Source organism: Peromyscus eremicus, chromosome 3, assembly GCF_949786415.1.
Source record: "Peromyscus eremicus chromosome 3, PerEre_H2_v1, whole genome shotgun sequence".
Lineage (NCBI taxonomy): Eukaryota > Metazoa > Chordata > Mammalia > Rodentia > Cricetidae > Peromyscus > Peromyscus eremicus.
Window position 1 is genome coordinate 141,092,761 of NC_081418.1, and position 22,485 is coordinate 141,115,245.

At 36.5% G+C, this 22,485-nt stretch overlaps 1 protein-coding gene and 1 pseudogene across 1 annotated transcript; both read left to right on the forward strand.

The window, feature by feature from the left end:
- The first annotated feature begins 768 nt into the window (after positions 1–768).
- Positions 769–2,532, forward strand: LOC131906159 (taste receptor type 2 member 124-like). Its single transcript, XM_059256954.1, has one exon. It carries the CDS (start codon positions 1,309–1,311, stop codon positions 2,236–2,238), a length of 930 nt encoding a protein of 309 aa, XP_059112937.1. The 5' UTR covers positions 769–1,308; the 3' UTR covers positions 2,239–2,532.
- An 18,235-nt stretch (positions 2,533–20,767) lies between these two features.
- Positions 20,768–21,607, forward strand: LOC131906540 (taste receptor type 2 member 125-like; annotated as a pseudogene).
- Positions 21,608–22,485: the final 878 nt, after the last annotated feature.

The following is a 22,485-nucleotide window of genomic DNA, read 5'->3' on the forward strand; positions in this document are numbered from 1 at the left end:
CTTGTTAACTTTGGACACAAAAGGCACAACTAATTGAATTTATTGTCTTCCGTTTGCTTGTTAGGTTTTGGCACAGTTTAGGACCTCCAAATACTTGCCTGGTTCAGTTTGGATTAAGCACTTGCAAGCATTTTGAGGATTGCTTTCTGAAGTGTTAACACCTGACACTTGCAAATATCTTTGAGAATCGCAGTTACTTCACTCATTGCCTAGATTCTTTTCTGATGCCTTCTCTTCCCATCCCCCTGCTCCTCATGGCTGCTGACATCTGAAGCCCACCTACTCAGCTAGTTGGGGAACCGCTTTCCGCTCTCCGACTCCATCATTCCCTTCTGTATCAAACTTTGAACTTCCTTGATATTGATATATATGATCAATATCAAGGACTTTTTCCCCTGGCAATATAACTACTTTAAGTTATAAATCAAATTTGAAAATTAATTGTAAATATTTTAGTGTTCTGTATACCACCTGACAAAGTTTGAGTGATTAATAAAATGCAAAGCTTTTCATTTCATAAATTGCTAATTTTGTTAAATGAAAATTTTTTGCAGCAGGTGAAATAATGATATATTATTATACTAGTCAAGGTTAAAAAAGTATTTAAAATATTTTACTAACATGAATTTCAAATTAATCATCTTACCTCAGTCCGTATTTTTGAATTCTGCTTTCTGCTTTTCTTATGAGGCAAAGAGAGAAATTGACTATTTAAAATAAACCCCTCTTTCTTTATTTAAAGCCAGCCTCCACCCTCAGTGTGGTAAAACTGGGGCCTGAGCTCCAGTGGAAATCGAAGTTTTGTGGAAAAACACAGACCTGTCACCACATGAGTTTTAAGTCTTCAGTGGCTCAAAAGACTCTTGAGCACAAAACCCTTTAACTTCATATTTGTTGAATCAGACTTTTGTAACATTTGTACTTCACAACTCAAGTTGGCACAACTAAATTTCCTAAATCTGAAAAGGGCCAGAGATGCAAAAGAGTGGGAAAGAATCTTTCTTGATTTGCATATCAGCAAATGTGAGCTGTCCTTGGTTTCTAAGTCATCTGGTGAATATTTCAGCCCATGGCAAACATATAAAAACTTTAGCTAGGACTCAGCAGAGAACTGCAGAAAAATATTCAACAAGAATGTGTGCAAATTAAATGTCAAATGGGACATGATTGTCTTGCCTTAATCAGAGGTTGGAGAAGGAGCAGGACAAAGAGGAGAAAGAATTTAGCTCCACAATGGACCATAAGCCAGGCACTTAATCAGCACATGACAACCAGTACTGTTAGACTTTGAGTTTTCTCTGTTTGAACATGGAGTCTGTCCTCCACAGCATCTCCACCACTGCAGTAGTTGCAGAGTTCATTCTGGGGAATCTGAGCAATGGATTGATAGTGCTGAACAACTGCATTGACTGGATCAACAAGAGAGAGCTTTCCCTAGTTGATCAAATCCTCGTTATCTTGGCAATTTCCAGAGTTAGTCTCCTCTGGGAAACAGTATTTATTTGGGTTAAACACAAATCAATTTCATTTATCACCAGAGAAGAATTAAAAATGCTTGTGTTCTGCTGGATACTATCTAGCCACTTCAGTCTCTGGATCGCCACAGCTCTCAGCATCTTTTATTTATTCAGAATAGCTAACTTCTCCTGTTGGATCTTTCTCTACTTGAAATGGAGACTTGAACAACTGATTGTGGGGGTGCTGCTGGGAAGCTTGGCCTTCTTGCTTGCAAATCTAATGCAAGCAAGCATCACTTTTGAAGAGAGGTGGAACCAATATGGAGGAAACACAACTGTGAATTTCATGGAGACAGATTTCACACTATTTTCAGAGGTGATCTTATTCAACGTGACTATGTTCTCTGTAACACCATTTTCATTGGCTTTGATCTCATTTCTCCTGTTAATCCTCTCTTTGTGGAAACATCTCCAGAAGATGCAGCTCAATTCCAGAGGACATAGAGACCCCAGTACCAAGGCGCACATGAACGCCATGAAAATTATAATCTCTTTCCTCCTACTCTACGCTATTTATTTTCTGTCCCTTTTGATAACATGGGTTGCTAAGAAACACCACAGTGAACTGGTTCAAATTATTTGTATGATAACTGGACTCATGTATCCTTCAACTCACTCATTAATCTTGATTCTAGGAAACTCTAAATTAAAGCAGACTTCTCTTTTGATACTAAGGCATCTTGGATGTAGGCTGAAAGGACAGAATATTCTAACTACTTAAGGCATCCAAACAACATGCTTTGCTGTAGAGAACAAGCAAATCTATGAGGAAATAGTTCAAGAACTTTTTTCTTTTGTCATAAACAGTGTATTATTCGTCAGTCTACATCACTGACTAAGGCTCAGACAATATAGTTAGTTATTTTAATGCTTGATTTCAATTAAATCAAAGCAGAAGTGATAGTATGCTACTTTAATCCCATAATGCCTTTAATCCCAGCTCTCGGGAGGAAGGTAGATCTCTTTGAGTTCAAGGCCAGTCTGGACTACATGATGGTTTTCAGAACAACAAACACTACATAGAGGGACTCTGTCTTAAAAAAAAAAATTCAACAAGTTCAAATAAGTTCAACAAGTTCAAATTTTGCAAGATCTTCTTCCATAAAATTTATCTAAGAAATGATACAGAACTATTTGCATCATTTTTGTGAAATCATTGGCCAACAGTCACTGGAATTTTATGCAAATCAGAACAGAGTTCCTCTATAACCACCATGCCTAGAGACAAATATACCCTAAAAAGGAGTGAGTGATAATGGGAGGAAACTGAATCAGTCTGATGGAAGTACTGGGAAACAGGTATCTGCTTACAAATTTGCATTATGCAGTCTTGCTTCTGGTTGCTAGAAATACATCTTATTTTAAAGCGTATAGCCCCTATCTAGCAAGTATATAGGCTGTAATAGTATATATGCTGTACTCAAAGTAGTAGAATTTGCTTATTTACCTGTTTTACTTACTCTTCCTGTTGCTGTAACAAAATGTCTTAACTAAAGCAACTTTAGGAAGAAAGTTTTATTCCAGCCCACAATTCAAGGGCATTTTATTCCTTTTTTCTTGCATATAAACATAATTGCATCTTTTCTTCAAAGTGTATATATAATTCATCTTAACTCAAAACATTAAATATTTATATGATGAATAAATCTGTATTATTAGCAATTGTTGCACAAATTCCTAAATGGTCTTATAATAAAAAACCTGGAGCCAGATATTGGGGTAAATGCTGAAAGATCAGAGAGACAAAGGAACAAGCCACTGCCACATCTCATCTCGCCAACTCCACAAATCCTCTGTTTGCTTCTCAGCTCTCAGCCAAAGAAAGCTTCCTCAGCCCAAAGGGCTCAAGCTAAAAGACTTAAGCCAAAAGGCTTTAGTTCGTGTCACCTCAGGCCTTATATATCTTTCTCCACCCAGCCATATTACTTCTTTCCTAGTGCTGGGACTAAAGGCATGTGACTTTTCAAATACTGGTAGCAAAGGCATGAGATCTCAAGTGTTGAAATTAAAGGCGTGTGACTTCCAAGTACTGGGATTAAAGGTGAGTGCCACTACTGCCTGACTCTTTTTCTCTCATAGACTAAATCAGTCTCATGTAATCCAGGGTGACTTTGAACTCACAGAGATCCAGATGATGTATCTCTGCATCGAGAGTGCTAGAATTAAAGGTATGTGCCACCACTGCCTGGCTTCTATGTTTGATCTAGCGGCTTGTTCTGTTCTGTGATCTTCAGGCAAATTTTATTAGGGTACACAACATATCATCACATTTCCCCATTTCTTCTAAAATAATAAAAGAAAGTTATAACTAATATAAGAAAAACTATATACAATAGGTGCAATAAGTATATGTAATATACACAGTCAAGAATTACATTAACAATGTCCAGTCCATCAACATTTGATAGATTAAGAGAAAATACTCTATTATTTATCATATTTTGGTGAATCCAAAATGTTGTATCTAATTCACTTTTTATCCTAACTTGTATTACCAACTGAAGATTATCTTTTGATGTCTTGCAATCTTATACACTATTGTATATAGTTTTTTTATTTATAATTTTAAGACAAAAAAGGGGAAATGTGGTGATATATTGTATATCTAATAAAATTTGCCTGAAGATCAGAGAACAGAATAAGCCACTAAATTAAACATTGAGGCCAGGCAGTGGTAGCACACACTTTTCATCCTAGCACTCGGTAGGCAGAGATTTGTCTGAATCTCTGTGAGTTCAAAGCCACCCTGGATTATATGAGATTGATTCAGTCTAGGAAAGAAACAGCCAGGCAGTGGTGGCACACACCTTTAATCCCAGTACTTGGGAATCACACACCTTTAATCCCAGCGTTTGAGATCTCATGCCTTTGCTATCAGTATTTGAGAAGCACATATGCCTTTAATCCCAGCACTAACATGGCTGGGTGGAGAAAGGCACAGAAGGCCCGAGGAGACACGAACCGGGCCTTTCGGCTTAGTTCTTTTGGCTGAAGCCTTTTGGCTTAGGTTCTTTCAGCTGAGGACACAGAGGCAAACAGAGAATTTGTGGGGTTGTCAAGGTGAGACATGGCAGTGGCTGACTCCTTTGTCTCTCTGATCTTTCAGCATTTCCCCCAATATCTGGCTCAGGGTTTTTATTAAGACCTTCAAAATTTGAGCAACAGACAATTTGAAACCTTTTTGAGGAAATCATTGATAGATAGTCTTACCGTTTAGAAATAGCTATAATTACTTATTTATATGCTATTCATGAACACTTTCGGCTATAAGTGACCAATTTTACATTACACATTGGGGGAGACACTTGATGTAATTATAATAAAACAATACAATCATAAAGCTGTGTTTAGTTTAATTAAAGGCATTGAGTGCAGTTATTTAGAACTGAAATAGAGAAGTTTGATTTGTTACTTTTACTGATAATTATAGTGTATAAAATGATTAAAAAAAAACAAAAAACAAAAACAAAAACAAAAAAAAAAACAAAAAAAAAGGCCGGGCGGTGGTGGCGCACGCCTTTAATCCCAGCACTCGGGAGGCAGAGCCAGGCGGCCTGGGCTACCAAGTGAGTTCCAGGAAAGGCGCAAAGCTACACAGAGAAACCCTGTCTCGAAAAACCAAAAAAAAAAAAAAAAAAAAAAAAAAAAAAAAAAAAAAAAGATTAAAAAGTATGGATGTACTGCATTAAAGTTAAAAATCTTCCTCCAAGAGCAATGCAAATTTGAATTCTCTACTTCTCTCTCATTTTCTTCTGTCTAACTCTCTTTATTTGGTATCTGTCTCTAACCAATGGTTTTGCTCTGTATTTATTGATGAATCACATTAAATACATCATGGGGAAAGTATGAGAAAACTTTTGATTGGTCAATCTTATCCTAGAGTTTGCAAAGATAGTGGTTACTTTACTGACCTCTATTGATCCAGAATAGCCCTGCAAACTACAAACCTGGCAGTCATGGAGCCTGCATGGGTCTTTGCTAGGTCCTCTGCACATATGTTATGGCTATTAGTTTGGTGTTTTTGTAGAACTCTTTAGTAGTAGGAGTGGGGTATCTCTGACCCATTTACCTGCTCTTGGGACTCTTCCTTCTACTGGGTTGCCTCACCCAGACCTGATATGAGGGTTTATGCGTCTTATTGTAACTTGTTATAGTGTGTTCAGCTTATATCCCTGGGAGGCCTGCTCTTTTCTGAAGAGCAACAGAGGTGGAGATGATGTGGGGGAGAAGGGAGATGTGGGAGAGAGGGGATGTGTGTGTGTGTGTGTGTGTGTGTGTGTGTGTGTGTGTGTGTGATGTTGGGAGGAGTAGAGGAAGAGGAAACTGTAGTCAGGATGTACTGTATGAGAGAAGAATTAAAAATAAATAAAAACCCATATCCACATGTTACTTCCAACATTTATGATGGATGTTTGTTTTTTCACAGTTGCTTTCAACCTGTTGGCTGTTTTCAAAAAATAAAAAAAGGCTAACATAATTAATTTAAAACGATAGCCTTTTTATTTAATTATGTTGTGCATCTGCATAAATGCATAATTTACACCAAGCATTTTAAAATTAACACTATTAGCATATAGTGAACATAACAAAATAAAATTTTTCTCAGATTATTTTGTTGTTACTCTTCCTGGGTGGTACTGTGAGATGGTACTCTACAACTGTAATAAACAGTACATTAAAAATACTTCTGATTTACCTTCTGATGACCTATGAATGGTTTCCAATCATTGGCCATTGTAAATAAAACTTACTGGTATTCACTATCCTTGACCAGAGATTCTTCAGGTCTGATCTTCATTTTAATTTACATAAATGCATATGAAGGAACTAATGTTGCTGGCATTTTCTTTTCCCTGAAGTGTCAGTCTTTAAGAAGTGCACTGTGTTCATTTGATTTCTTTTAGCTTTGTGTGCCAGCAGGCAACTCACTATCCTTGATATTGTCTACAGTCACTTATAGCTGGTTCTTTATCTAAATTTAATCCAATAATTCTCAATATGGGATTGCTAGCCACATTATAGATATGATTGTACTCATTTGGTTAAGTTGTTACTTAGCTCTGATAATAAAACACTGTCTGATTTGGAGAAAGAAATAAGCTCTTCCAAAGCCAAATGGACTCTTCTGGAATCTGTATTTCTCATAATCATGAAGCATTCATTTTTTTTCTCTGCTCAATTAAAAATAAATGCAGTCAAATGTACTGCTAATATCATCCAAGTATAATATTTTACTATGTTGTGAGAAAATTCTCAAATATGTGGTAAGTATCACATGTCAGTTTAATAAGTGTTTACTCTCTTCTTATTTTGTTTATAGTCAGTTAAGTACTATTTTTCTTGGTTGCTGTTAAGGAAAGATTCAAATATTAATTCAATGTTTTATTAATTATTTATTAATATAATTATTTTATATTATCATATGTTATAATTATTATGTATTTAGTTATAATTACTAGAATTTATTAATTATTACTAATTTCATGTTTCAGCACTACATGCAGTAAAACCTGAACAAAATACTGATCAAATTAATATATTGTACACTTCAATAACAAGACTTCACATTCTCATTTTGCTTAAAGCATTGTGTTATTTCTTATGTGGTTTGTCCAATAGTCCTTTGGCCACAGAAGGATGTAAGCTGATACACAGTTTTTCTTGAAACTTGTTTTAGTTCAAGAAAATCTGGGAATTCCTTAAGGGCTTCAGCTCATTCTGAAGCAACAATATGCCGACAGCATCTTATTGATGGAAAATTTCACAAAACAATGTGTAAGTTTAAGAGGGATAGTGGAATCTTCAGAAACGTTTTCTCATAATCCTACCGTAAGTATAATGTTAGTATCCAGTCTCAAATCTTTTCTCTCTTTTTTTTTCTTTCTTACCCATGAATATAGAAATACAGTAGTTTTTTTTTTGAGTCCATAGAAGTTCTTATTCTCTGAAAAACAAATGAAGTGAATGTAAAAGACAGAAGTTTAAAAAAAATTCATACTCCAGTGAGAGGCCAGCTGGGAGACCGGCTCCCACATTTTACTCTAGGGTACTCTTGAGGATAGAGGGATAAGAGATTTAAATAGAAGGATAGAGGTAAGAGAAACAGATAGAAACACAGGATAGGCTCAGGAGGGCCTGGATCCTTACCCACCAGGCCCTCCAGTCTCCTCTAAATGGTTATTTGTAGAAATACCAAGGAGTGCAGCAAAAGACCTCTCCTTAGTTCAGCCAAGTGTAGACCCTTCCAATCACCTAGAAATCATGCACATGGTCAAGCAACCCTCTAATGCAGCTCTTCTGGGTAAGTCAAGCTCAGATCTCACTAGAAAAGCTTTGTGGGACTCCTCAATTCCCCCTTCTTGACATAAAAAATAGGCCCCTATCAGGGCCCCTCAGATACACTGTGACTGTCTTAGGTTATTCTTCTTGATTAATTTTACATACATACATTCAGAAAGCTATCAAGAAAGTTGTCTATCTTTGGCTACCATCCTCTGGCAAGAAGGGGTACAGAGCTTAAGTCAGCTATGACCCAGATCCCTACTATGAGCTTGCAAACATCCACAGCGATCTCCATACCTGCCACACCTCCTAGTAAAGGAGTAGAGGATAATAAAGATGGAATATCCTTTCTGAAATGGGTCTAAGGTGACTACAGTAGTCTTAGCTGCATCAAGCCCTTTTCCTGGATCAAAACTCCTAACAGATGTTCAATAAGATTTTCAAGAGACTATTTTGATTCCCAGGAGAAAACAGTCATTTCAAATCATTTCAAAATATCCCCTCAAGTAAACAAAAACCCATGCTAATTATAAAGACACTTTTACAAACTAACTTGATTGTGGGAAATTTATCCCTTTGTGGGAGGCCTACCCCTTTCTAGACAGACACAGAAGAGCTGAAACTTTTAGGAAGAAGACAGAAAAGTTCCCCTAATTGTGACACCTTCACTTTAGTTTTCTAGGGGCCACTGAGATCATAAAATTATATTTTAAGCTATCATAAAAAGTATTCAAATATCTCTGAAGGTAAAAGAATAATAAAAACAATTCTAGAATGAACATCACTGTATACTTTTTATAAATTTACATTCAACATTTACACTTTTTACTTTCAACATTTATAGTTTTTACATTCAATATTTACTTTTATATTCAATATTTACACTTTTTATATTCAATATTTACACTTTTTACATTCAGTATTTATACTTTTTACATACTTATATTCAACAGCAAACTTTATAGAACTATTTTACAACTTTATAATCAAAAGGAAACTCTATAGGACTATTCTACAAACCTTTAGAAGAGATTTCTTAAATCAACTATTAACAAGACAGGAAGTATGCAAGTCATTTCTAAAGTTCAGAGTTTATAGTGAGCTTTCACATCAATCTGAAAGTTTTCTTAAGAGTTTAAAGTCAGAGCCTAATTTATCAGTGGCTCTAAGCTTAGCTGAGGGTAAAATTCCCACTTCTTATTTTTTAAAGCTGATTTTCATGTTTAAATGAGTGTTTTTAATGATGCCAATATTTCCCTCTTGCATTTTTAGCACAACTCAATTCTCTAAGTTTTTTTTTCATACCCAAAGCAATTTTCCAGTGCAAAGACTACTTTCCCTTGTTTTCCGAAGGATTTTTAAGTGGCTTGTTGACAAACAAGTATTAGCATTTTAATTGCCTACTGACAGTCAAGCTCTTTACCTGTTTCTCATTCCCTGGAGCCAAGCTAACAAAGCTTGTGAAAAAAATAGCAGTTTGAGCTGAAAAACAAACAAATAAACAAACAAACAAACAAAAAACCACCGGAAAAATAGTTTTCAGGCAGTGTAGTACTAGCATCTCTGTTATAGACTTCATTTCCCAAACTCCCTTTCTCTATATCGTCACTACATTTCCCAAGCTACTTTTGAACTACATTTCCTAGGTTGCCTTTCCGGGTCCAGGAGAAAACTCAGCTGTAGTCAATGGTGCCTTTAGTCTCCTAGTTTTGTCCACACGGTCAAAATCAAGTTTCTGCTCTTTTATTATGGGAGGTTTTTAAGTCAAGATTAAGCTTTTCACTTGACACTCTCCCCGGAATGGAATCCCCTGTCTGTGTGCACTCAGACAGGTGGTTATTGCCAGCAGCAAAATCTTGGTGCTTCACTCCCCAACCTTACTGAGTCTGTGAAAGAAGATGAAAGTACTTGAAATAAAGCTTTTTCAGTAAGATTTTTCCCAGGACAGATCTTCTGATTGTCCATGTTTGTCCTCTCCCCCAAGATGTAGAGTCCTTGATGCCTTAGCCAAGGCTCAGTTCCTCTGCTAACTGCTTCCACGCCAGCAGCCCCTCCCTGGGTCTCAAACCTCCTCTGCCAAGGTTCTGCTTTGGGGGATGCTTCCCCTGCTCTGTCTTCCTCCTGCACTTTCTCAGGCATAGGCTCTGGTCGCAGGGGATTGTGGCTGCTGTTTTTACTGGCTTGAAGGAGAAACAAGACTAACAAAGAGGATTTGCCATATTCCAAGAGGTTTTTTGGGGGTATTTTTTGGGTCAATTACAGATTTTCCCATACTGATAGATGTTATTTCCAGTTGAGTTGAATGTTTGCCCTTACAGAAAGAGAAAAAAAAATCTGAGAAGGAAAGGTCTGAAAAGCTTTTAATTTTTTAAAGAGAGAGAGATTGCTAAATTTTTCCTAAGACTTCTGTTCTCTGCACTTTGGCTTCATGGTCAAACAGAAACTAATTCTGATGGTATGATATTTTCATACAGTGGCAGCATAAGCAGAGTGAAATGTTTTATTTCACTGACATCTGCCTCAGAGAAAATTCTTTCTTCTGCCACTCAGGACTTAGAATTAAGGTGTCTGCAGGCCAAAAGCTTCCACAGGAATTTTTTTTTGTCCATTTTTCTCATCTTTGATAGATTTTTCTCTGATTCTTCCCTAAGAGTTTGCATTCATAGTCCCATAGTTGGAAAATCAAGGACATAATTCCTCTGTCTTACTGCTTATCTTATTCTACCTTATCTCAAGTTTCTCTTTACCCAATATTCCTAATTCTACTCTTATTCTAAATTTTTTCTAAGACTATATTCCTATATTCTACCTTGTATTTTTTCTTAATTTTGATAGAAATTAAGAAAGAGAAAAAAAGAAAAAACCTAGATAGATAGAAATATACTCTGCAGCCTCACTTTTCAACTTCGGCATTTCAACACCTAACTTTCACTCCTGAAAATAAAATACCATCACCTTAAATTTTCAATTCCTTATCGGGCATGCCTCCTTATATTCACAGAACCCCCTCTCTCCTTTTGCCAAGTCCCTGGTCCCTGTTCCTGGAGCCATCTGTGGGAGGCCAGCTGGGAGACCAGCTCCCACATTTTACCCCAGGGTACTCTTGAGGAGAGAGGGATAAGAGATTTAAATAGGAGGATAGAGGGGAGAGAAACAGATAGAAACAGAGGATAGCTTCAGGAGGGCCTGGATTCTTATCCACTGGCCCCTCCTGTCTCTTCTAAAGGGCTATTTATAGGAATGCCAAGGGGTGGAGCAAAAGACCTCCTCCTAGTTCATCCAAGTGTACATCCTTCCAATCACCTAGAAACCATGCACATGGTCAAACAATTCTCTAAAGCAGCTCTGCTGGATAAAGCCAGCTCAGATATCACTAGAAAACCTTTGTGGGCCTCCAGAAACCCCCTCCAAATTCCCTCCCCCAATTCCAGCAACTCACAATGAATGGAATCTCGTGGAAGTCAAGAATGTGGAAAAATATTAAGTTTCTCCAGTAACTCAAAGTAAATGAAAGGAGTCACTTTAGCAGGAAATTCTGTGATAAAAATCTCCTCTGAAAGTCATTTCAAAAACTTACAAGTGTATGAAAGATTTCACATAAAAATAAAAGATCTGTACAAATATGGTCAATGTTACAAAGTATTTATTTGTTACAACACCTTTAAATTTGTGCAAGACTCAGAAATCCTACTTTACAAATGTGGAAAACCTCTAGTCATACACTTTTCTAGAACATTCTAGAACACATGATGATGTATAGTAGCATAAAAACAAAGAGAGAGATTAAACCCAGAATCTATCAGTGCCTTTTGTTGCCTCCACATCAGTTTCAAGCCATGAAAAGTATCACAATAGATAAAAGCAGTGGGATATAAGAAATATGCAAAGGACGTCACAACAACTTGTAAGAGTGCACAGAGAGTGATGGCAGTGCAGTTCCATGGTGGAGAGCTTGCACAGCAGGAACAAGGCTGAACCCCTAGCAAAGGTTATATACATCAGGGGCTGGAGTAGAGGTTCAGCAGTTAAAAGTGCTTGCTGCTCTTTCAGAGGACCCAGGTTCAATTCCCAGTGCCACGTTGTGGAACATAACCTATTGGTTTAAATATTAAGGCAACTCCATGTAGTTAAAAGGGAGGTTTATTTTATGGGGTAACTTACAAGTGAAGGGATAGGTTACAGAGTCTGGGAAAGGTGTAGCACAGTCCGGCAGTGTTCTCCGGAGAACTCTGCTCCGTCTACCTCCAGCGTCCAGGATCCAGGAACTAAGAGAGCTCACCCCATCTAGATCTGGATCTTCAGAGGTCCTCTTTCGGCTCCACCTTGTAGGCGTGACAGTTACTGAAGCCTCAAAGGGGTTAGTACTTCCAGGTCAAAGCTGGAACGGCTACCCACTACATCTCCCCCTTTTGTCTAAATAAGAAGGTTCTAACCTAATACAAGACTATATACAATAAGAATGATTATCAAATATTGTCCAGGAATAATGAGGGATAATGACCTAGATAAGATGGAACTATAACCAACTTGAACAATATCAAACAAGAGACACATACTAAAATCCAGAGAAGTCTGGAGCATAGGTAAATAGCATGTTACAAAGATCATTCCAAAAGGTGTCCTATCCTAAAGATTTGCTCTGTTTCAGAGTTGATCTTATTCAACATGACTATGTTATCTATAACACCATCTTCATGGCTTTGATCTCCTTTCTCCTGTTAATCCTCTCTTTGTGGAAACATCTCCAGAAAATGCAGCTCAATTCCAGAGGACACAGAGACCCCAGTACCAAGGCCCTCAGGAATGCCATGAAAATCATGTCTTCTTCCTCCTGCTCTATGCCATTCACTTTCTGTCCCTTCTGATAGCATGGATGCTGACAAACAACATAGTGAACTGGATCATATTATTTGTATGATAACTGGACTCATGTATCCTTCAACTCACTCATTAATCTTGATTCTAGGAAACTCTAATTAAAGCAGACTTCTCTTTTGATACTGAGGCACTTTGGATGTAGGCTGAAAGGACAGAATATCCCAACTACATAAGGCATTCAGACAACGTATTGTCATGTGTTCTAGATAATAAAGAAATGTATGAGGAGGTAGTTTGAGGACACTTGATTCCTTCCTTCAGATTCTTGCATCATAAAAGTAATTATAAATTTTTTCAAAGAATATATACAATTTTCTTTTATATAAAAACATTAAATATTCATTATTATTATTATGTGTAATATGTATTATTGACATTGTGAAATTCTTTGCAGAAATACTTAATAAATTTAATTCTCATTTAATAGTATCAAGAATTAATTTTTTTAAAGTAAACACACAATTACCCACTTAGATGCTAACTACAAACCCCTAACTTTAGACTCTTAGTGACCAATTTTAAACTGCTCATTAAGTTGGGCATTTAATGTAATCACTTGGTTGTAACTATGTACCTGTTCTTATTTGGTGAATGAAGGATATCTAGAGCAGTTATTGAAATAGGGAAATCTTTATTTTTTTAATTTTACTAATAATGATAGTATGTGAACAGTAACCAAAAAGGCTAATGTAGTTAACTACTGTATAAAACCATGACCTTTCTTTTTAATTATAAATATTTTCTTTCAGTTTGTGGCTTACCATTTCACTTTCCTTACAATGTCTTTCAAAGACAAGAACTAATATTTAAATTTTTCTGTGTGAATATGTGCCCACTTGTGTCCATCTGTGTAATTGTGGGTGCACTTATGCCATGGCTCATGTGTGGAAGGCAGAGTGCAACCTTGGGTGTCAGTCTTTGTCTTTTACCTATTTAAAGCAGGGTCTCTTTTTTCACCACTGTGTTTGCCAGGTCATGACTTTATGGGCTTTTGCTGTGGAATGGTCTTTCTGCACACTGTGAACATGTGTTGCTACTGTTGGTTAACAAAGAAGTTGTTTTGGCCTATGGCAGGACAGGATATAGTCAGTTGGGAAATCTAAGAGAGATACAGGGAGAAGAAAGGTGGGTTAGGGAAGATGCTGTGAGCAGCCAGGGGAACAAGATGTAACAGAACACAGGTAAAGCCACAAGACATGTGGCAATACGTACATTAATAGAAATGGGTTAAGATGTGATAGCTAGCTAGAAATAGGCCTGAGCCATAGACCTAACAGTGTGTAATTAATATTAAGCCTCTGAGTGATTGTTTTATAAAACCAGCTGCTGCCCAGGCTGGACCAGGTGGGACCAAGAAACTTAAATCTACAGGCTTCTTCTATCTCATCCTCCCATTTCACCATTGGAGTATAGATAATAAGGACACATGCTACCCAATCCAGCTTTTCCAGAGATTAATGGGATCTGAACTCGGGTCCTCATAGTTATGTGTTAAGTGCATTATCAATTGAGCCATCTCTGAGTCATTTCTTAAAACTCCATCCAGTAATCTATTTTAGCCAAGTTCTTTTACTGTGGAGTTTATGAAGTTTTTACATTTTCAAAGATGAATATTACCTTTTCTAGTTGCTTTTTATAGCCTTTAATTTACTTCAATTATTTTTCTCTTTTATCTGTGTGTATTCATTATATAAAATGTTGGATTTCATATAAACAAAGCATATGACACTTGGTCATATTGCCTCCTTATGTTCCCCTTTTTCCACCTCTCTCTTTCCCCATCCACAGTAATAATAATTTCCCCAAATCCACACTTGGCCAACAAGTGATGTTACCTGTATATGCACATGTATAAAAAATACACACACACACACACACACAGAGAGAGAGAGAGAGAGAGAGACAGAGAGAGAGAGAGACAGAGAGAGAGAGAGAGAGAGAGGGGGAGAGAGAGAGAGAGAGAGAGAGAGAGAGAGAGAGAGAGGGAGAGGGAGAGAGAGAGAGAGAGAGAGAGAGAGAGAGAGAGAGAGAGAGAGAGAGAATATAAACTTTTCAAGATCTGTAGGGTTCTGGGAGACCCACATTAAAATCAGCCCTGAGACAAACAAGCAAACAAAACAAACAATAATCAAAGTACTACTCAGTTTGATGAAAGTTTCAGCAAAATGTAGACATTCATGCTGTTGATCCATGAAGTGATAAATGGTTAAGAAATGAATGAGAAGAATTTTAAAATTAAACAGTGAGAAATGAATAACAATTCATTAATAACAGGCTGTAAAAATATTAGAAAAATAATTACTTAATTTCTTCATTTACAAGTCAGTACATACTGTTCTACATAAACTCTCCTGTTGACACTATGTTAGTGTATACTGAAAAAGAAATTAGAAGAGAATTAAAAACTTGTTCATTGTCCCATGATTAGAAAATAAAAATAATTGAATTGCTAGCATGGGCTATCTGATTGCCAATCTTATGTTCCCATTTTATAAACATGGTGTGCACTTGGATACTTTATGCCTTGTCATCCTGTACGCACATCTTCCCATACATTTCAAATCATCTCCTACATGTGGCAGAAAATACAGCTGAATGTCATGGCAACATTAGTAGTTATCATGTTGCAATGTTCAAAGAGCAATGATGGGAAAATTCCAAATATGCCCACTTATAACAAAATTAGTTCCTCTGATTAATTTTTATTTACAGCTGTTTCAATTTACAGATAAGGAACCTACTGATAAAGAGAACCAACTATAATAATTAAAGAAAAATCTAATCGACTTAGAAAACTAAAAGGGAGAACTAAGAATATAACACCAAAGTATTTTACTTAAAATTAAACACGCACACATACACACATATGAAGAGTACAGAAAATACCTGAAATACAATAATAACACATAGTAAAAAAAATTATAAGTATATAAACATAGATTCTTTTCAATAAAACTATCAGGTAGAGTGTGCTTGGCGGGCAGTGTGGGAAGCTTCTTTACTCAGGTTCCTGGGATGTGTTGGATCGTGGCACTCAAATGTCAGCTCCTCAAATAGCTCGACACATGTTATTCACCTCTGTCAAGGAATCAGTCTGTGAGCATCTGACTCTAATGTAGAGGAGGATCTACCACCAGATCAACACTGTGGATTTCTAGTAATTTGGGGTGGGTTGGCTGGGTGGGCCATGATATGTGATTTTGGAAAGACTCTTGTTTTTAAATTGGGATTTTTGTGTGTGTGTGTGTGTGTGTGGTATATGGCACATGTATATGTGTAGATTTTTTGTTCACACCCTTTCTTAGACTCAAGCATGAAGTTTGCTTATTTTTTTAATGTCTATTGTTTCTTCATACTGTAGTCGTCTTGGTTGTTTTCTAATCCTCACCTCACTTTTTACCCTCTATTGACCTTGACCAGCAGGTCACTCTTCAGTGACAGGGTCCTAAGAAGGAAGGGCAGAAGATGATGAGATAAAGAATGTAAGAAAGCTGGGGTCAAGAAGCTTTGTCCAAACTATGTCTTATGCCAAACAAGTTTATTAAAAGTCACAGCATCCCATACACAGTTTTTCCAGAATGTCAAAATGGGACAAGGTTGACAAACACCTATTATATAATAGGACAAGTCAGCAGGAGCCAATCAAGTAATGTTGCACAAGGGGAACACAGGGTACCTCAAGGGTGGCAGAGGCCAAGTACAAGCAGCTTTGTAACTAACCATAGTCCCTCAGAGTGAGAAGAGTTAGGTTCTCAGGATCCAAAGCTGCAGCCTCCCCAAGGCCCTGGCCCAAGGCCATTCCTGGCTCTGCCAAGCATGTATTTGGTGTTAGAGAAGGGGCTGAGTTCCTTCTCCATACATCAGTGTCTCAGGGAAAGCTTTGGGTTGGTCTAGCTCTCAACACTTTGTTATATCCAATAATTCATCATGTTAAGTGTTTTCTTGTCAAATTTCTGTGTATTTTTTTCTAGTTAATTCAAACTTTTAGTGGTTTTGAATGTCTGGCTAAATCTTTTCCTGTGCTAATATAAGTGGTATACAACACATGCTCAATAAAGACACTAAACAAATATAGAAACACTGTGCTTAATGGTGAACTATAGAATCTTTCATGCAAATATAGAATAAGAAAAGTTTTGTGGTAGAGCTATATATACTAGCAAAATAGGGAGTGATAAACAGAAAAATTAATAATAATAAGACTTACTTTTTTGTTCATAATATTTTGCCTAATTAGTAATAAAATGTCAGCCACAAAAATGATTAGTTGATTATAAATTATACTGAGAATGTCCAGCAAGATTGTCAAAACATTAAAATATAGTTATTTACTATCAATGACTATTTAGAACATAAAATACTCAAGTACTCTTTGCCATATTAGCAGGGAAAATTATAGATAGCCTAGGGAATTTATTTTTCAGAATTATTAAACTATATTAAAGGTCATTAAATGAAGATCCAAACAAATAGAAACATAAATCTTGTTGTTGAGAAGACAGATTCAGTTTCTAAAGACAAATGTTTGAATTTAGATGTTGTGTCCAATGCTAGTACAATGAAATTCACAATGAGTTCAGAAATATCTATAAAATTCCTGAAAATAGAATTAAACAGCAAGCATGCAAGTATTATGTCAGGAAGGAAGCCTGTGTGTGGGGGGGCAATGCATGAGTGATGTGCCTGATAAATCTCAGAGTGAGAACTCTCACTGGATAAAGAAGCCGTAAGTGTCACCCGGTTTCCATGACTCCTTTCTATTACATTACTTATAATGTAATAAACTAATACTTACACATTAGTTTTATGTTGCTTATCATTACACCAGGAGACAAACAAAATGGGTGAAAGAGAGAGTGTCTGTCTATGTTTATGGCTTACAAATAACAAAGCTGTAGGTATTAACTTTCAGTACTCAGGGTTTGTTAAGTTCCCAAGAGAGTGAGAAGCTTTATAAAAGGAAAAAATACAGAATTGACTTTAAATTATTTTTTGTAAACTAATTTTTGTTCAGGTATATTTTTGTATATAGTTCTAGGTTACTTCAGGATTATTTTTTTCAAGTATATCATCTCAAAATAACCAACTTCCATCTTCCATCTGTCAATTTAAATATTTCCTACATGGTTCCATTACTAGGGATTAAAATTTTACTAGCTGACATCTGTACTTGAATACCCAAATCATGTAGTGTGTGAGAAGATAAATGTCCACAAAACTATGAAAGAGAATATGACTTCATTTGCGTGCTAGCAAATGAGAATTGAGGTTCTACTCCAATACCTGCTAGCAAGGTTTGCAGATTTGGCCAGATCATGAAATATAGGAAATATGTGAACTCATTTTTTATCTTATTTTAGGGCTCTCTTTCTTGATATTAGCCACATAGTTTAAAAGAAAATGGGCTTAAATGTGTACACAGAAAAAAAAATGTTGGTAGAAGTTTAGGTCAGGAAAGTAAGGGCTTACACCCCAAAATATGGTGCTTACCATTTTCCCTGATGACATGGCTGAACATCCTCTACACCCCTTCAGTGTCAAGAGTTTTTCCCAGGAAGTCTTCTCCATGTCTTTGAAGCAGTCATGAGATATACAGCTTGGGTCAGAAGACCAAAGATCTCAGTGGGATGAATTCGCTTGGCAGTGACCATTGCCACAGTTAGTTTCCTTTGGGAAAGTAAGTGCATTGCTATTCAACTGTGACTGAAAATGAGACACATAATGGACAAGAAAGAATAATTAATCAAAATCACCAGCAGTGTTCAAGCACTTTACCACCTTGTTGGCTTGTTATAATATTTAGCTTTCTCATTTTTTTTCTTTTGTTTTTGATCATGGAAGCTAATATCTTCAACCATATTTCGATTCACATAAAATAGATCAGTGTGTAATGCTCTTGGGAACATTTTTGCCTGTGTGCTTTTATCATGAAGCAGTAACAAGCACAACTGAGAAAATAGAGACATAAGAACATTAGGGAATTTATTAATTAGAACCAGAAGGAGGCACATTGTAATCTTTTCAAGTATGACTTCACTCAATGGAGTTATCTTCATAAAGCATATGATCTAATTTCTTTCATTAAGCAAATGTCCTAGAAAGATGCAGCTTCATTGTGAGTTTCCCAAGGACTCCAGAAAACTATAGTAGCCTTTCTGATATTAATGGCCATGGTCTCTCTGTGTGTGTTTACATAAGGGTAGAGTTCCAATAAGCTCCTCACTGTACTTACCCCCTTGCTTTAACATGAAACTTGACTATTCTGTCCTTTAGAGCACTCATTAGCTCTAACTCAGAAAACAGGGAGTTGGAACAGGCCTTTGTGTTGGTGCTAAGACAAATGAGGTCCTGATTATCAGGACAGAAACTCACCTCCAAAGATCAGCAATAGAGACATCACATAACTTTAAACAGAAGTGAAATAATGTGGTGTGTCATTTATGCTTCCTGATCCTTTTTCTAGGGTGTGATTAGCTGAGTAATTTCTAAATATGGTCCCAAAAGATCTTTTTCTATGCCTCTTAGATAAAGGGATATAAGGATATGTGTGTTTGTTTATTATATATATATATATATATATGTTTGTTTCATGTGAAAACGCACACACACATATATTTATATACATATATATAATGAATCCCAGCACCTCTCATATACATCAGTAATAAAAAATATGAAATAAATTTCAGAATTATAAAGTCATATTGTTTCACCTGAAATTATGCAATATGGTTATATAAAGGAGATGTTATAAGAAGAGCATTGAGTAACATGTGCCAAGTGACTTTATAGATCTAATTTGAATTATTAAAAAGAACCTCATGGGTTAGAAAATACTGTATAGGTTATTTAATGCTTACTAGTTGCAATGTTCTTTAAGACTTTGTAATATTACCACTCAGAACTCAATTAAAATATACAGACAAGGGAAGAACAAAAAACAACAAATTGTGATCATACATATCTTTATTGAGTATCAATAAAACATGGCATATCAAGATGCAGTAAAACTAAGCACTTCCCCCTGTATTAAGGTTGGGAAAGGCGACCCAGTATGAGAAGTAGGGACCCAAAAGCCAGTGAGAGTCAGCCAGCCCCTGATTCTGCTGTTAGTACTCCCACAAAAGGATCAAGCTACACAACTGTAACATACATGCTGAGTAGCTAGGTCAGTCCCATGCAGGCTCCCTGGTCATCAATTCAGTTTCTGCAAGCCCCTATTACCCAGGTTAGTTGGTTGTGTGAGCCTTCCAGTGGTGTCCTTGACCACTCTGGCTCCTATACTCCTTCATCCTCCTCCTCTGCAGGATTCCCAAACTCTGCCTAATGCTTGAATGTAGGTCTCTGCAACTGCCTCCATCAGTTGCTGGCTGACACCTCTCTGATAACAATTGGGCCAGGCACCAATCTGGTCACAAGAGAAGGCCAATTCAGGCTACTTACCTACTTATTACTGGGAATCTAAGCTGAAGTCTTCCCAGTAGACTACTGGGAGATTCCCCTGCAGCAGGCTTCCATCCAACCTCCAAATGCTACTCCCCAGCACTCTTCCTCATCACTCTCTCCCTAAAACTCCCCCTAACATGATCACTCATATTCTCATCCCCATCCACCCTCAGTCCACTCAGGAAATCTTGTAGAGCACATACTGTGTGTGCTTGGAGGAAGTACAGTTTGGCAATGAGAATAAGTGCATGAGTTTCATGGAGAATGCTAACAAGGAAATCTTTAGCAAATAATCATGTTTACTAGTTTTAAATCATCCTTGTGAGTTTTTAACATAAGTAAATTTATTGAATCTTCATGAATCAGATAAACATAGGGTTTCTTGTTTGTTTTTTTGAGGTAGTGTCTCATATGTCCCAGGGTCACCTTGAATTTGCTTGTAGTTGAAGATGACCTTAAAATTCTGATTTACCTGCTATCTCCTTCCCAGTTTTTGTGGCCTCAGATCAAACCCTAGACTTCATGAATGACAGGCAAGTACTTTAGCAACTGAGCCATATATCCAGTTCCCAAACACAGTTTTATAGATGAATTTATTAAAATAACTGTTTTGGGACATTATCTTTCAGATAATGGATATTCTGCAGAGCATATTTGCAACCTTTTTCATGGTGGAATTTGTAATGGGAAATTTAGGAAATGGATTCATAGCCCTGGTGAACTGCATGCAGTGGGTCAAGAGAAGGAAGATCTCTACATTGAGTCTAATCCTCACTGCTCTGGCCATCTCCAGGATTGGTTTACTCTGGTTGGTATTGCTAAATTGGTTTGTGTCAGTGCTCTACCCAGATTTATTGATGACTGAAAAAGTCCTGAGAATTATTTACATCACCTGGACGGTGACCAATCATTTCAGCACCTGACTTGCCACATGCCTCAGCATCTTTTCTTTTCTCAAGATAGCCAATCTTTCAAACTCCCTTGTTCTTTGCCTAAAGTGGAGAGTTAAAGAAATGATTTTAGTGACTTTGCTGATATCTCTGCCCCTCTTGTTTTTAAACATTATAATTTTGAACACACATGTTGATATCTGGATTGATAGATCTAAAAGAAACACTTCTAATGTAAAGAACCATCCACAATTTTCCAAACTCTTTTTAGTTCCCAACTTCACTCTCATCCTTTTCACTGTGACCCTGGTCACTTTCCTCATCCTCATCTTCTCCCTGTGGAGACATCGGAAGAACATGCAGATCAAGGCCCAAGGATTCAGAGATGTCAGCATCATAGCCCATATCAAGGCCCTGCAAATGGTGGTTGTTTTTCTGTTCCTGTACATTGTTTTCCTTCTGTCAATTCTGACACAAATTTGGAACTTTGGATTTTTGTATAAAAATCTAATCATTCATTTTGGACAGGCTTCTATACTAGCTTTTCCTTCTGTCCACTCATGCATGCTGATTCTGAGAGACAGGAAGCTGTAGCCGGTCTTTCTCTTTGTGCTCTTGTGGCTGAGGTACTGCCACAAGAATCCTGGAGATTCCTAAAACATTTTGTGGATTGTTTTGAATATTCTAAATGGAACTCATTTCACAAGATATTATTATAGACATGAATGTGTAATTTAAAACTTTTCTCTTTTTTATAAACTTCATGAGTTTTAAGAAGTATGCTTGCAATAAAAATGGTGCTGAACATAGGAAATCCTTAGGTTTCTGAAGAACAACAGTGCAGACCATTGAGGTGTGAGACAGCTTCTTAGTAGCTGACAGTGGGAACTTGTGTCAATTATTAGCATATTTCAAGTTTTAAAATGGGAAATCTAAAATGTGTAAGAATATGTGTTTGTAATCATGTGAGGCATAGTGAAGAAAATAATACCTTATAATTTAAGATGTTCTAAATGTAGAAAATGTACCTAAATATTAGATGGAAAACAAGAAAAATATAGACTCTATGCTAAATTGATCACATTAAAAATGAAACCCAATATTAATTATGAAGTCCTCATACATGAGTCTAACTTATTTTGATATCATCATTTATAATTACTCATGCTTCTTATTTGAATTTTTTTTTACTATGTAGTTCTCAAATGTACACCAGTGTCCATTTACTTTAATGTAAGAGAGCACGAAGCCAGTTCTCTAATTAGTACTTTAATTGAGTATAACACTGAGATGTTGTTTCATCATATTAATGCCAGTATAAAGTTGTATGGGCAAATGTAGGGCAGAAAACAACTAGATCATCAGATGAAAAACTTTTCATAAAAAATTGACTTATGTGCACAAAGCATTAACATGAACATTTGTCAGGCTTAAGTTAAAATGATTGTGCCAGTTCTCACACCTTAAAACAA